The 16947-nt window shown below is 37.1% G+C and overlaps 1 protein-coding gene across 1 annotated transcript in view; it reads left to right on the top strand.

Moving 5' to 3' along the window:
- The window catches only part of LOC145669005 (ubiquitin carboxyl-terminal hydrolase 40-like), a 106712-nt gene that overhangs the window by 33381 nt on the left and 56384 nt on the right, over positions 1-16947 (top strand). The window contains exons 4-7 of the mRNA XM_081737329.1: positions 3575-3760; positions 8340-8609; positions 9656-10386; positions 14755-14923. Coding sequence (XP_081593455.1) covers positions 3575-3760; positions 8340-8609; positions 9656-10386; positions 14755-14923 — 1356 coding nt within the window. The remainder of the gene's footprint in view (positions 1-3574; positions 3761-8339; positions 8610-9655; positions 10387-14754; positions 14924-16947) is intronic.

Here is a 16947-nt window from a genome sequence, read left to right as displayed (position 1 = left end):
CCGCTACTTCTTAATACAGGTAGCTCCATAATTGTCCTCTCCATTAATTTGTGACGTCAAAGAACGATAGCATAACCTTGTACTGCAATGTGACAGAGGTTGCTAATAAGCACACCTGGTGAAGGTATTGTGTATTTGTTGTTAAATCCGGAGAAATATTTGATTGCAAATTAACGAAAGATAAGTAGATAATGAGTAGAACAGTTTCTTGATTTGAATTTTGCAATTTTAAACTGATTTTATGTAAATTCTGTAATGGTGTTTTTCCAAGAAAATAAATTTAAGAATTATTGACTACTTATTTTTTAAACATATATTTGTTTAAAAAAGAAATGAAAATTTCAGTCAAGGGAGTTGAGGATTGTCGCAGGGTGCGGGCTCCACTTCCATTGGCCATTTCCTAGCTATGGGCTGGATAAAAATACCATGTTTTCGAGTAATTCTTTTTCTTAACACATGGACTTCTTTGCCGTATAACTCACATGATTTGTGTTTAATAATGGTTTACGGGTTTGCAGGGCCGGCGACAGGGGAGGGGGAATAGGGGACAAATGCCCGGGGGCCTGGAATCACAAAAGAATAATTAAAAGCAATAATTTTACTGGAATTTAGGGGTTCGTGTCCCTGAGTTGCCCAAGGTTCCTATATATACCATTTTAGATCTCTCTAGAAATTTTCTGGAAAACCGGGAAAATTTCTGGAAAAGTCAGGGAATTTTGAAATTCCAAATGAGGGGCCACCCTGATTGAGCGTCTCAAGAATATATTCCATCTCCTGTACTCTCTCTCTACTAAAACCGGAAGTGGTATAAATATATTACAACTTCCTGTTTAGATAATAACAGCGTCAATTGCCAGCTTTGCTTTTTTTTTAAAATAAACAAAACTAGTAATATGTTCCGTTACTGAACACTTTCTGATATCGATCATTTTTATCTCCCCCTCCCTCTCTCCCAAGCTGCGCGGCTGAATTTGGATTTAAACGGCATCGGAAGTGTTACTGTTCGGATTTCTCTTCAATGCGTAGAAAAATCCCTGAAAATGTTAATATGTTTGATTTTGAATTCCCGGACGTACTTAATTATGACACTTAACGTATTTAATTATCGTATTGTTTATCTAATATACCATTACCTTGGTTTAATTTTACATCCGTGGTTCTAATAAAATATGATTCATACGTAATTGCTTTGATTTGCGAAGACATCTTATGAAGTATTTCCTCCTTTACTAAGAGAACGTTCCGAGTATATTTTACAAGATAGTACAAGGTAGTATTCATTATTATTATTATTATTATTATTATTATTATTATTATTATTATTATTATTATTATTATTATTATTATTATTATTTCTTGTAGGCTGTAGTAATTTTCAGTATTTCGGATACTTTTGACGATTATCCATTTTCAAGTACCACATCGGCTGAAGTCGTATTATGCAGTAAGATCTTCGCGGGTTTTGTGCTTTAACATCAGTGGAAATTTTTCAGTGTATACTAACTGAACCTGTGGTTTTTACACAGCGCACAGTTCTAATATGAGCGTGAATCTCCTTCCCACTTTTCATTATATTTGTGCAAGTCCCTTTACGAACACAAGTGAAGGACAGGAAAACTCTCAAAGGGAGTGAATTGCTATAGACAAACATATAACACATGCAAATATTTTTTTTCTTCTTATTTTGCATATCTGAATACGCATCATTGTGAGTCCACAAGCCTTCGAAGTTGCCAGCTTGCAATAGGTATTGTTATTCAGATTAAAGTAAAGCGCCTGAAATGTCCATCAACCAGCTATACGTATCTCCTGTACTGGTTGCCTTTCACAAGGACATGAACCTGTAAGCGTAACCAAGAAAGTTCTGTCGCTTTTTCACCTACCACCTCCGAACATCGATATGCCACCTAAGACGTACCTGAAAGATCAAAAATAGTCCCCATCAGCATCGATGACCTTCTGCCAACGTTCTGGAAGGCCATTGATTCTTTCGTGGTAGAATTTGGTGTGCCGTAAAGGGAAGAAGGTATTAAGTGCATTTTGTATCCCTGCTAGGATTTGAACTGGCATCCTCTAAGGTGATTGTCCAAGGAATGGAACAGGTGATAATCGGACGGTACAATGTCCGGGGAGTATGGCTGATGCAATAGTGTTTTCCACCCAAAGCGTAGAAAAGTGTCCCAGGTCATCCTAGTCACGTAGGGCTTGCTTTATCCTGTAACAGGAGGACCCCTTTGCGATTTAGAAATACTGGCTCCAGAGTTTGAGTTTTTCTTGAACACGGCTTAACTGCTGACAGTACACAGTTGCATTGATACTCTGACTAGCTGGTAGCAGTTCCTGATGCACGATGCCGCGGGCAGTGCACCAAACATGCAGGAGGACCTTCTTCTGGTGCAGTGCTGGTTTTGACTGTTTTGAAACCGGTTCATGGGATGCTAACAAATGATGACGTCGCTGTGGAGCTTTGTACAGGATCGCCTTCTCATTACGTCTCAACACCCTGTCCAGGAACGGCTCCTACCTCAGAAACAAGTGTCTGCTAGCGTTGCCTTCTGGCCGGGAGTCAAATCATGTGGGACCCATCGACTCAACTTGTAGTCCTTCCCAAGTTGATGGAGGTGCTGCCGAATAGTTTCTCCACTCGCACTGAATTGAAGATCCAGTTCGTCACATGTCTGACCACGGTTCGCCTGAATTGCTGCCTGAAGATCTTCATTTTGCACATGTGTTGTTCTTCCGGCACGTGGTGGGTCTTCGATTGTTTTGTCACCGTTCTTAAACTGTTAAACCACCGCTGCACTGTACGCGTAGTCACGACACCCTCACTAAAGGCCTGGCATATCTTCCGCCCCGCTGCAGGGGCGTTTGACCCAAGTTTGAACTCGTATAGCATACACGCCGTTATGACGTTCTGTGTAGGTATGATGTTCACTCTGTCCTTACGCAAGTTCACGGTGTAACTGAACTGTCACAACCAGGTAGTAGTATGTTGGATATTACCCACACAACAACTGACCTTCACCTTATCTCAATTCGCATTCAACTCACGGTGTGAGGGCCAATTGAACACAGACCTCCACAAAGAGCGACAGAACTTTCTGGGTTACCTTTATAGCTAGAGTATTAAACTAATAGGGTCAAAAGACGCCTAAAATGTGGAATATATATATATATATATATATATATATATATATATATATATATATATATATATATAAATTTGAAAAAAATACACAAAATTTGGAACCGACCTGCGAAAACGGCACGTTTCTAGCACTTGTAGTTTTCGAGATTTCATTGTCGAAAGGATTGGCCACAAAGATATAAACTTCTCTAGCATTTTAATATATAGATAAATTAGTGTTAATAGGAAGTAACTTTTTTTTTTTTGAAAAAACTAATAGTTGTATTGGTGGCATTAGGTCTCCTCTCCCCGCCAAAAATGTTTATGTAAGTGTGATAAGTGCACCACGGATGCAAAGGTAAGCATAATATTGTATGTTTATTGTTAGTGAGAGCAGTATGATTAGTTATTTAAGTAACCTATTGATCTGTTTCATCTTTCTGCCAGGTGTCCTGTCACAGTTGTACCCGAGTAAGCGAGAGGGAAGAAAGCTTCCTTGATCTAACGGCTGCTATCGTAGGAAGGCACACTTTACAGGAAAGTTTATATTATTCTTTCTTAGAGACGGAGACAATGTCGGGAAATAACCGGTATTATTGCGAAGTCTGTGATACATTAGTTGACGCAACAAAGGTAGGTTAAAAGCAAAGGAGAAATACCCTCCTTCTATTTTCTTTGATAGTAAAAAGTACCTTTATAAATAAATAAAACTCTTAGAAACATGTTCGTGTGTGAGGATTGTAATAATTATTTTCGAAATTCCAGAAATAGCTGCTGGAGCCATATTACAGGGAATAATTATTATAGTCCAAACCATCAATAATTTATTGGGAAAATTCACTATGTTTTTCGTTGATTTTAATTTCATTACACTTTCGAAGACTCATAAGAAACTTATATATAAATCAACAAGTTAGTGTGAGGATAGGGGAGGGACTGACAGAGGAGAGTGCAATTGGAAGGGGAGTTCGACAAGGATGCGGTCTCTCGCCAACGTTATTTAATATATTTCTAGAAGAGATAGTGAAAAAGAGCCCACATGAGGAAGACGGCATTTCGGTAGGAGGTAGAATGATTAGATGCATAAGATTTGCAGACGATATGGCGCTGGTTGCAGAATCAGAAAAGAATATCAATAGGATGTTAGAAAACTTGAAGGAGGGCTTTGAAGAATATGGGATGAAGAATAAATGTTAGAAATACAAAAGCCATCATGATTGGAACGAAGCGGTCTGTGTCATATATAAAAGTAGGAGGGAAGAAAATAGAACAAGTGAATAGTTTTTGATATCTGGGTAGTATTCTTAGTAATGACATGAAATGCGAACGTGAAATTACAGAATGATAGAAATGGTGAAAAAAGCCTTTAGGAGGAAGAAAAGTCTCTTTTGTGGGACCTCGAATAAAGAGTTGAGAAACCAACTCATAAAACGCTTCGTGTGGAGTGGTGTACATATGGTGCAGAAACATGGACATTACACAAAAGTGATGAAAAACGACTGGAAGTTTTCGAAGTGTGAGTGTGGAGAAGAACTGAAAGAATTAGTTGGGTAAAGCAGAAAACAAATGAGAGGGTGTTAGAAATGGTGGGGAAAAAAAGAACAATTTTAGATATTATTAAGAAGAGAAAGAGAAACTGTTTGGGACATTGTCTAAGAAGAAATTGTATTATGAGGGATGTGCTAGATGGTATGGTTGCAGGAAATAGGAGGTAGCGAAGAAGGCTAGAATTAATGGATGATATAAAAACAGAAAGATCATACGTGAAGACGAAGAGGTTAGCGGAGGACCGTGGAAGCTGTGGCAAGTGACCTGCCAATAAGGGCAGAATACCTATGATGAAGACAATGATGATAATTGTAAATCTATTCGAATAGTGTAATTTTCTTACGAACCAGCTACGTAGTATGTTGTGTTGTGTCGTTATGTAACGAGATTCTGTTTCACTGGCAAGTGGCCACCTACCGATACCTTTGCAATTCCAGACAGAATCTAGAATATCACCTAGTATAAGAGATCATTGATTTCCCGTGCGCAACTCCAAAATCTGGAAGAACTCAACAAACAACTTTCACCTAAACTCTTGCTCGCTTGGTGACGGAGCAGGTCAACCAGACACAGACAGAAGAAGAGGCGGACAGTTAAGAGATAGGCAAATCTGGAAGTTCTAAGTGGAATAAACACATACAGGATTGAGTTGCAACAACGGTCAACAAATATACTTATAGAAAGTATAGGGCACATATTAATATGAATTATAACTTATCTTGTGCCGTCGTGTTTGTTACTCTAATTGAATTTTCCTTCTTTTCTGGGAACGTCATCAGCACTATTTTTATAACTGTATCACCGGGTCCTTAATTTCACTCAGGGTGTCTATCGGTTACGCAAGTCACGAAATCAGAAAATGGCCATGAAAGTCAAGAAACTTAGCTTTTTTTTTTCTCTTTCTTATTTATTTATTTTTTTTTTTTTATCTGCACAAATATAAATAGAGACTGGAAAATTTTGTTCTATAAAATGTCAAAATTCATCGCCAAAAATGTCTCTGGTCGGCTTTAGGCGCTATCAAATCGTAAGTAAAGCACGCTTCTATCGCTTGCATGAAAATTCGGGCTAATTTGCACCCAAATTAACACAAAAGACGAAACAAAATCAAGATGGAGGCAGAATAATACCGTAAAAAGTTGAAGGAGAAGAAAAGAAGATTGGTACAACAGACTGAAGAGAAGTTGAAATACTTCAGAAAGGAGATGGAAAAAGCTCAAAAAAGGGTAAAAGAATATTAGCCAACTTGAAAGAGAGATAGAATCCATCAGTTCAACTGTTTACAATCAGTGTGACATTTTTAAAGGATTGCTAAGGATTTGTCAATATATGTACACTCATGTCCAAAATAATTGTCGCATATTTATAACTGTCTTCTTGTAAGAATATAATTTGATAATGATTTTGCAGGGTACCTTTAATACTGATACTATGTGTATAATCGGGAAATGTATATTTGTGGTAAATATCATAGGAAAAGAATTATAAATACGAAAATTAGAATGAATAAAACAAAATGTTGCTAAATGAACAAGAAAGTTTTATTTTCGTTTTATTTTTGTTATTTACTGCTCTTTTGACATGAAATTTTCCACATACATGTCTTTGCTGATTATACACATACTAACATTATAAGAAATACCTGGCGAAATCGTTATAAAATTATATTCCTACAACAACATATTTATAGACATGCGACAATAATTTTGAACATGAGTGTACATCATATGTATTTAGATATGTAATTTTAAGATCAGTATATTTATGAGTGTTTGCTGTTGGTTAGATACCGAACGAAACAGATTGTATACAGTGAATATACTGAAAGTGATGTGAGAAGACACCAAGTTTTATCGCTCCAGGGAACAGCCTTGAAAAGTAGAGATAGGGTAAATATAAGTTCTAAAGGAGTTTTTGATTGTTACGAAATTTTATGGTTTGGTAAAGAAAAGGTCACAAAAAAGTCATGAAATTTCATTTTGGAATTTTAGTAGTTACCCTGTATACTTCTTTTATTATAAATTTTGTTTTCTTTAAAGAACAGTTAAAGTATTCAGTGACTTAATTTCGTTTTTTAATTGTCCTAAATAACTGTCTCTGTATTTCCCATCAGTTCGCTATTTTTTTAAACACAGTAATAATTTTTGCTGAATTCAAAAGTATGTCTGTAAATTATACTATATGTTTTTTTTTTTTTTTTTTTTTTTTTTTTTTTAAGTATTGAGTCAGCAGCGTGAGGCAGTTGGCAGCAATTAGAATTTCATTTAGAAAACCGGAAGTGGAAACACTAGGAATTCTGACATCGTTCTCGTTGAGACGGACCTGAAGACAAGAACGATGTCATTTCTTGAAACGTCGGCTCTATCGTCGGATTTCACCTGGCTGATATCCCGGGAACATCTCTATAATATTCGCCGCCAGGAAAGCTTCAATTCTTATTAGGAATTAAGTGTTTATGGCGTCATCATATAGAGATATTCACTTGTATAAGTCACTTGTCATCTCTGCTAAGATAAGGGATTCTAATAAATCTTAACGATGCACGGAATCCACAATGAAAACAGTAATATTCACTTACCAGTTCCGTATGTTTTTTTAAAGATTCATTCAATTGCTGCTGCAGTTATCGATTGCCTTACAAGGATAGAGCTCTATTACATTAGGGCACTGATTGCGTCACTGGTGGTACAACTGATGGCGACACCGCACTCTCGCATATCATCACCAGTGGCGCAACCAAAACAAGACGAATATTTTCATGAGAAAATGTCTTCAGTGAGTGAAAGCATGCTTCTCCTTACCCTCTTGATGAAAACGACGAAGCGAAGAAAGAAAAAAGTGTACATAGACCCAATATTGATGTCAAGGGAAGATAAAGGACTATATTACACACTATTCAATTATCTTTGTGTGGGCGACACTAAGTTTTTCAATTTTTGAATATCAAAGTCATCAGTTTTTGAACCATTCGGCATTGGAATATCCAATCCCTTGTCCTTGGGAATAAATTTGTAACTTCACTGCATTTCTGTCACTACCTTCATTGTAATTTGCCATTTTCTCGCGAATCAAAAGAGAAAACCAACACTACACAGAGTGACAATATATTGCGGTCTGATGAATCACACAGCGAGCGCCAACAATCAAACAACTCTTGAACCTGCTACTGGTGGTAGCGCCACCAGTAGTCGTGTAATACGCCACGTTAAGAACAATGACCCAAAGTGTGTGTTGTGCCACCAATGGTTGCCCGGGCAGTTATTGAACTCGTCCACCAGCCATCCACCGATTTCTTGATAGCGCCACCAGTCGCCCTAGTGTAATAGGCTCTGTATACTTTAATACCCCACGCCCGGTCCTCCGTCTTCCGTCCGCTGGTTGTGCCACCGGTGACACAACCAGTAGCGTAATGTAATATTGCTCTAAGTAATTTAAAAATGGACAGGGGAAACTCGAGATAAAAAAAAAAAAAAATCCATCTCATCATTACAACGCATTTTTCATTTGAAGATAGCCAACTGTTAAAAAGAAACAACTTTATCCCCTGTCCATTGTTAACCCCCTGTGAGCCAGACGATAACTTTAGAGCCGTTGAATGTATGCTGTATTCATTTGTCTATTCAATGCTTGAGGTGCTGATGAATACTTTCTTTTTCTTTTGAAGAGTGCCAAACTGCGTAAGCTTCCGCCGATTCTCACTTTCTCCCTGCTTCGCTTTAGTTACGACCCTCAGAAGCTAGAACGGTTTAAGGAGACCAGCCGTTTTGCTTTCCCGCCAGACTTAGACGTTGGAGCGTTCTGTGAGCACGAACTACCACCCGAATTCACAACCTATGAGCTGTTCTCTGTTGTCATCCACCATGGAAGTACACATGGAGGACATTACCATGCTTATATTCGGGATATAGATCATCTGGGAAATTGGACCAAGCCGGTAAGTATCATGTTGCTATGTAAATAATTTAAGTTTTCCACTTTTAATTTAGGGAAGAACCATTAGACTTCATTAGTTTTTACTAAGGGTGAACACAAAAACCGATTTTTGTGTTTTTCAAAATTAGTCCGTTTTTCTATCAAAAACCAGTTCCGATTTTCAAAACCGGTTCGGTTTTCTATCAAAACTGGTTTCTTTTTTCCAAAACCGGTTTGGTTTTCTATCAAAAACTGGTTTCTTTTTTCCAAAACCGGTTTGGTTTTCTATCAAAAACTTTTTTTTTCAAAACCGGTTTGATTTTCTATCAAAAACTGGTTTCTTTTTTCCAAAACCGATTCGGTTTTCTATCAAATATTGGTTTCATTTTTCCAAAACCGGTTCGGTTTTCTATCAAAAACTGGTTTCTTTTTTCCAAAACCGGTTCGGTTTTCTATCAAAAACTGGTTTCTTTTTTCCAAAACCGGTTTGGTTTTCTATATAAAAAACTGGTTTCAGTTGTGAAACCGGTTTGATCGAACCTGTTTCGGTGAAAAACGACCGGGGGACACGGTAGATCAGTGGTAGAGTCTTACCTGTAGTGTGTGGGTTCCTGGTTCGATATCCGGCGGGAGCTCATGTGGTTCGGATTCCGTTAATCAGTAGGTCCACGTCTCATATAGCCTCGCTGCTGAACGGGACGTTAAACTCAAAATCAACTCAACTCAACTCCTGGTTCGATATTCGGCCAAAAAATGTTTGTAGTGGACAACATGATGTCCATGGATTTTCTCGGAATACTTCCGTTTCCTCCCGCATTCTCATTCCACTATATTTTCCATTTTTATTCACTCGCCTTAATCATTCATCTTCTTTAGCCTAAAGGACTTAAACGTGGGAAACTAAACTAAAAGATTTCATTAGTAAACTCCTTTAAAGGCATTTTAAGCAGTTACAGGAATATCTCTCCTTACAGGAAGTCATGTTCAAGGTATTACGAGACTTCTCCATTAGATAACTGATTTTTTTTTTCTTAATCAGTTTATTAATTTATCTATTTATTTTAATAGGAGGTTGAGTCGCCAGTGGTCTCTTCAAATCCAGTGCAGCAGAATCAGCAATCTACAAATAGTCTTCGAAACAAAGGACCTAAAGAAGTGTTGTACGAATTGCTCAATCGAGAAGCAGACCGTATGCTCCCCTTGTCCGAGCTTTGTCAACGGTTTTCAACTGAAACCGGCTCCTCCTGGAAGAAACTATTTAAACAAAAATACGGACCAATAACGAAGTTTATCCAAAATAGTAAGATATTTACTCACTGTAAAGAAACAGAGATTGTTAGTATTCAACCAGGAGTGTCAATTAACTTGAACACAAATTCAGTCGAGGCTACCGAAAACAGTATAAATAATACATCATCTGACAAAGGAAAATACATTGACATGTCGGATGACTGGTTTGAGCAGAAGTCGGGTAAGAGATGTAAAGTAGACAAAGATGGCGCCACGTGTCAGACAGGAGAGTTTAGTAATGAAATGTATGCAAACGCAGCGCAGGGAGACTTTAATTTCGAGGAGTCGTCTCAGAATCATTGGTTTGATTTTAACGATGCGTGTGTAGCTCCAATTACAGTGAAGTGTATCGAGAAACAATACTCAGGGAAAGAATGTGCCTACATGCTGTTCTACAGAAGGAAATCCCTTGAGAGGCCCGTCGCAGCAAAGGGAAACCCTAGTTATTGTGTACCTGATCACTTAATTCAGTTCGTGCAAAGCAAGAATGAGGAACTTCAAAAACAAAGGTAAATTATCATTATTATTATTTTGTCTGTTTTGTTTAGATTTGAAACCAGAATTGGAAGTGAAATGAAATCTTCAGTTTACTTTCTATTAATCTATTTTATATTGAAAGTTTTAGATTGCTGTAAAGCCATTTTACATTCAAACTGCTAACAATATTGGAAAGCAATCAATTTGGGTTTTCGTGTTTTGTGCTCCTTTGAAATTAAGGTTATGAAGGACAGGCCCTACTGTTAATGTGGGCTTAGAATCGTGACCGAAACTTGAACTCTGTTGCTGTTGGCTGTTTCCCACCATACTATTTCGCCTCCATTGAGCTGAATTACAGGACGACACTATCAGCCTCAGCTTTGGAAGGCGGTTGGCCTACACGTATATGAATAAGTAACGTTTCCAGAATTCATTGGTAAAACTGAACTCAAGGAAAGGTCTCACAAGTTGTCGATCAAATCTGATTACCACATAGCACATCTGATAGAGCATCATGAGAATGAAAATGAGTAAAATATAAGGTGCTATGGACCAGAAGGATAGGATCTACGGGGTTTCAGCATTTGAATATCCAAAAAATTAAATCACGGAAATATGTACACTCATGTCCAAAATTATTGTCGCATGTCTATAAATATGTTGTTGTAGGAATATAATTTGATAACGAATTCGCCCGGTATTTCTTATAATGTTAGTATGTGTATAATCGGCAAAGACATGTGGCAAATTTCATGTCAAAAGAGCAGTAAATAAGAACAATAAAACGGAAACAAAACTTTCTTATCCATTTAGCAACATTTTGTTTTACTCATTCTAATTTTCTTATTTATAATTCTTTTCCTATGAAATTTACCACAAATATTCATTTCCTGACTATACGCATAGTATCAGTATTAAAAGTACCCTACAAAATCATTATCAAATTATATTCTTACAAGAAGGCAGTTATAGATATGCGACAATCATTTTGGACATGAGTGTACGTTTAAAATAAATATCTTGAAAACCGTTAAAGCAATCAAAACAAAAGTGCACAATATAATGAGAACACTGTCCCGTCCTGTATAGCTTCGGTACTGACACAGGACGTAAAAATGGCATCACTCAATTTCGTTTTTCATATACATCAATATTTTGTGACACTCCTGACATTTTGCTATTTATACTTCCGGTTTTATTACGCATTTGAATTAAATTCATAATATGAGACCCAGATTCCTTTATTACCCTCTGTTGCCACATATCAGATTTCTCCATTGTACATTTTCAGCACGCGTAGCTCCAGCAGTGTGCAACACTGTACCATTACAAGTCACTGTTATATTTAGTGATAATAGTGCATTTTAAATCTGCGCACATTTATATATAGTACTATTTCAATCAAAATACTTTTATGTTGGGTTGGCAGCACTGCTTCATCTATGACAACACTGTGGATTTCGAAACAGCATTTTGTTCTCATTATATTGTGCACCTTTTGTTTTGATTGCTTTAACGGTTTTCAAGCTACTTACTTTAAACATACATAATTCCGTGATATAATCTTTTGGATATTCAAATGTTGAAGCCCCGTTGATCCTATCCTTCTGGTCCATAGCACTTTATATTTTACTCATTTTCATTTCTCATGATGTTCTTATTATATGTGTTATGTGGCAGTCAGATTTGAGCGACAGCTTGTGGGACCTTCCCTTGTGAAGAAAGTCCCAGTTAAGATTGATGATCGCCATTTTCGAACCTGAGGCCACCCGATTGCTAAGTAAGAGGGTTAACTGTCAATAGACACTCGATAAATCTTATGCCTTTGAAACTAAGGGTGTCGGATGATTAATGTTAGGGGATGATAATGGAAGAATCGATGAGATGAAAATAATGTTAGTTAAAGAAAAAACCCAACAAAAAAAGAAAACGGATTCTGCTAAATTTATGTCAGAGCAAACTAGGAACGCCACTGATATGAAAATGGCACTAGAATGATACGCTTGCTGTCATGAGTAACATATGTCTGAAGTAGGTGGGTGAATGTAATCAAATAGCGTCTAAATTAAATTATTACTAGGAACAGTATGTCATGGCCTTTTTCTAGTCTCGTTTTACCTACATTCATATTGAAACATTAATGGGAGAATGGGTTCACGCTCAGGGTGACTACTGCAAAAATTATTGTGGCACATCATGTAAACCAGAAGTCCATTTCAAAACAGTCCTCCACGAGAACACCAGGAAGAGGGCTCCAAGCAAAGTAACATCCACAGTGCTTCAGTTCAGCATGGGTCCACCAATTGGCATGTCAGAAAATCCCACCGACTCAGCATGTAATGGGCCAGCGATTCAATTGGACACCTTTATCAGAGAGCATTGGTTCCAGTAAAAGTGCGTCCGTATACACCACTTACTTCCTACATTGTTGAACGAAAAACGAACTGCAGGAAACAAAGAAACGTCGCATCCAAATGGCAAGTAGTTGTCACAATGGATGGAGCATATATCTACCTTCCTGTTGGTGGTCACGTTTGGGCGCTTAAATACCGTGAAAATGATCCAAGGGCGTTCACCACTCCGAAGAGTTTCCCGCTTAGATTTGTTATGGAATCTGTTTTGCGGGAAAGTTGCTTGCTGGTACGGTGCAACCGTGACACCTATTTTCGGATCGACATCGCACAATTGTACGATGTGGACGGCAACAAGGTGAGGATTCAAGTCATCCGCCGGAATATCCCCGCGTTTTTATCAGAAATTGGATCGGGAATTAGGAATTCTTGTCATTCCGCCTCAAGATATTCCTCTGAAGAATACTGATGGTAATCCAGTGGATTTCTGCGGCTTCTTCTTGAAAAGATGTTCTTCTTGAAATGATATGCAAATTCTTTTCCTCTCTCTTCTTCTTCGTCCAACATTCCGCTCCGTAATATTTAAATGTCACACATATTACAGATTAGTTAGAAGTAGTGATAGTTATTTTTTTCTTTCTTACATACATAATTCGATATTTTTTTCTTTTTTTTTTTTTAAGAAAAAACGAAAATTTTTCTTATCTTGGTTTTTGATTAAATTTTACATCAGCATTTTTAACTGCCTTATTTTTGCCGAGTTTCTTGAATTCAAGGGTCTCAAAACCTTGATAACCCCCCATTACAATATCTCATCTATCTGATGCTTTTTCGTCAAAATAATGTAATCATCGTAATAATTACTAACAATTTAACCGTCGGAAGTTATTGAATACAGATCAGTTGGAAAGAGAAATTTGAGGAGATAATTAGAAGATGCTATTTTGCGAATACAGATCAGTTGGAAAGAGAAATTTGAGGAGATAATTAGAAGATGCTATTTTGCACATCAATTTATAACTTCAATCGCTTTACTCAACAATTTGGTTCGTTCCTATGTGTTATCAACGTTTGAGGCACTCCGTTCAGTTTCTTCCGAGCTTTCAGTCCACATTAAAATCATCTTTTGACCAAGGAAAAGGATCACTTATTTAATAGGCGTATGTGATGTGGTTATTCTGTCCTGACGCAGGCTCCTAGATCATTTGCTTTCTTGTGTGATTTACGATTGTGTGAGAAGCTGGAAAACGAAAACATTGATTGAAATTTAGAATTAGGAGTGTCCCCTTTACAAGAACTGAATATAATAACTACATTGATCAGACCTGTACGCTTCAATTAATGTGCTTATTAATACCTAATCTTCTACGTTATCTAGATGATGATCTTCGTATTAGAATTAAAAGCCGTTTTCGCATGTCTGAGACTTGAAAGTAATTTATATATAGAATGTTTCAAAACAACACCGATAACATTTGGAACGTGATTCCTGAAACCAAGGTAAGACAAAAAGTATGGACCAACCTGGGTGCAGAAATCCGTCCTTTCGGAGTTGTAGGCCTCTGAAAACATGAAAGAATGTTTGAATACAGTTTTTATGGAGGGAGTTTGGCTATCGGCATGTAATTTGAAGTATTCACCAACTACCTCTATAAAAATTGTTGCGGAAGTACCGCAGAATTCTGAAACATGGATGTTAGAATAGGACACATATTAGTTCCTAAGTGAAGTCTTGACCCGATACGGTAGATCCGATAGTTTTGGAGCTATGGATCTTTAAAGTTCATTTTTTCATGATTTCGGCAGCCTATAACTCCGAAATGACGAATTTCTACACCCAAGTTGGTCCTTACCTTTTGTCTTGCCTTAGTGTCAGGAATTACTCCCAAACGTTGTCGATATTCTTTTGAAACATCCTGTATATATATATATATATATATATATATATATATATATATATATATATATAAACACGTATTATTTGTGTGATATCTTGTTTATATTACAGCGCAGATTGTCAACGTAAATTTTATATTTTTCTTAACATAGGGAGGAATACGAAGCATCTCTTAATGAAATCGTCATTCAGCTACTTCCAGCGAACAGCTACAAAGTATCACAAGGTGCCTTACAATGTATTCCAGGGAGTCCTGAATCAGTTAGCATAGCAATTGATCAACGATGTACACTGGATAAATTAGCTGACAAAATACAGCAGGTCAGTCAGTCTCTCTTAATTAGAATAGTTTTTATTTATTTATTTACTTTTTAATTAAAGATTGTTGTGGCTGACATTTTCAGAAATTGTGTAATCTTGAAGTGTTCTTTGTCAGAGGGGAGAAAAAAATAGAAAGTACTTACAGTAATGTGCTCCAGTTACAAAAGATGATGGCAACTGACAACATGGAATTACCACAACAGTTTTTCTTTTCCCTGTACTTTTCGAGAGCGCTAATTTCGTTGCTGTCTAAAGGTTTCTCATTTCTTCCTCTCTCTTACAAGAGTGGTTTGATAAGTAACTTGGTTTGATATTAAAGAAAACAATTTGATTTTTTAAAAGGGTCAGACTACTAAAAATGATACAAAAACCAACCATTATTCTTTTGCTCGTTTTTCGTAAGTGAGAAGAGATAATGAAATGTAACTTACCCCAGTAATAGACAATGTTATTCTACACCCGAGAATACGAATCTGAAGAATTTTTAGCGTTATTATCCATAGAAATTACAGTGTGGCCAGAATATGAATTACCCAAAAATCTAGGTTAAGGTAGCGAATCGAAAAATGAACTCAACGGTAATTGATGATCTATCATGTTGTCTTGGCTCCTTGTTAACTACATTTTAAATAGTATTTTTATTTATTTTGTATTGCTTATTACAAAATAAGTACGAATATTATTTAAAAAGTAGTTAACAAGGATCCAAGCCAACATAAGTCACCAATTATCGTTGGGTTCATTTTTCTAATCGCTGTCTTAACCTAAATTTTTGGATAATTAATATTCTGGTCACACTGTAATTTCTGTGGATGCCAACACTGAAAATTCTTTTAATTCGTATTTTTGGGTGTAGAATAACATTATCTATTACTGAGGTAAGTTACATTTCATTATCTGTTCTCACTTACGAAAAACGAGCAAAAGAAAAATGGTTAGCTTTTGCATCATTTTAGTAGTCTGTCCCCTTAACGTACTTTGTTTTCCGAGATAGCCCCCTGAAAGTTCAGCGCACCTGCCCCAGCGTTTCTCCCGCTTTCCGATTTCTTTGCGAAAATGAGTTTCTTAGAGGCTTTTAAAATACTCTTGTATGACCCTTTCATTTGATTCAAATTTTTGTCGGGGGCGCGGTGGCTGTGGTAGAGTGTTCATCTCCGGTGCTTGGAGTCCCCGGTTCGACCCCAGCTCGCGCCGTGTGAACTTTGTGGTGGACAAACACCGTGCTCGTGGTTTTTCTCAGGGTTCTCCGATTTCCTGCCACTCTTTATTCCACTATTTCACTCATCTCTCATAATCACCAGCTCCTTTAGCCTAACCGGCATAACCGTGGGACGTAACACTTAAAGATTTCATTTCATTTTTCAAATTTTCGTCCTGCCAGAAGAGTTTTTAGTTTCGAGAGTAGATTTTAGTCCGAAGAATCTATATCTGGTGAATAGGCAGGATGCGAAACAGTTCAAATCACAGCTTGGCCAATTTGCGCTCAGTGAGTGCTTTTTCTCTGCTCAAAGTGAGCAAGCGCGGCACTCATCTTATGCAAAGTTTTTTGATGTGCAATTCATTATGCAGTATGAACTGAGCCTACTTCTGTACTAATGCAAGGAGGGAACAACCGATTTTTTATTTAGCACACCAAATTCTTTATAGGTACGAATTCTAACGTAAAGAGTGAAAAAGTGACCGACTGGTTCGAGAATCGAACTCGGGACCTCCGGCATACCGTGCCAATGCGTTAACCATTACACCACCCAGTCCGCTTCCCAGAACAGCCACTCACTGTTTCACTCTCGAGGTTGGTGCTCTCATTTCGGATCACGTGGGTTGTACCACAGACCCTTGAAAGCAGGAAATAACTTTATTTATTTATTATTATTATTATTATTTTTTTATTTTTTTTTTTTTTTCACACACCAGATACTCTATAGGTGCGATTTCCTTTTTAGATTTTTCCTGTTATGAGTTTCTGTTATTACTATTTTTGAGTCATTTTCTTGATATATATATTTTTTTATATTTTGTTATTC

Source organism: Thermobia domestica, chromosome 13 (assembly GCF_964235325.1).
Source record: "Thermobia domestica chromosome 13, izTheDome1.hap1.1, whole genome shotgun sequence".
Lineage (NCBI taxonomy): Eukaryota > Metazoa > Arthropoda > Insecta > Zygentoma > Lepismatidae > Thermobia > Thermobia domestica.
The sequence above is the reverse complement of the archived record's forward strand: the minus strand, read 5'-3'. Positions and strand labels throughout refer to the sequence as shown.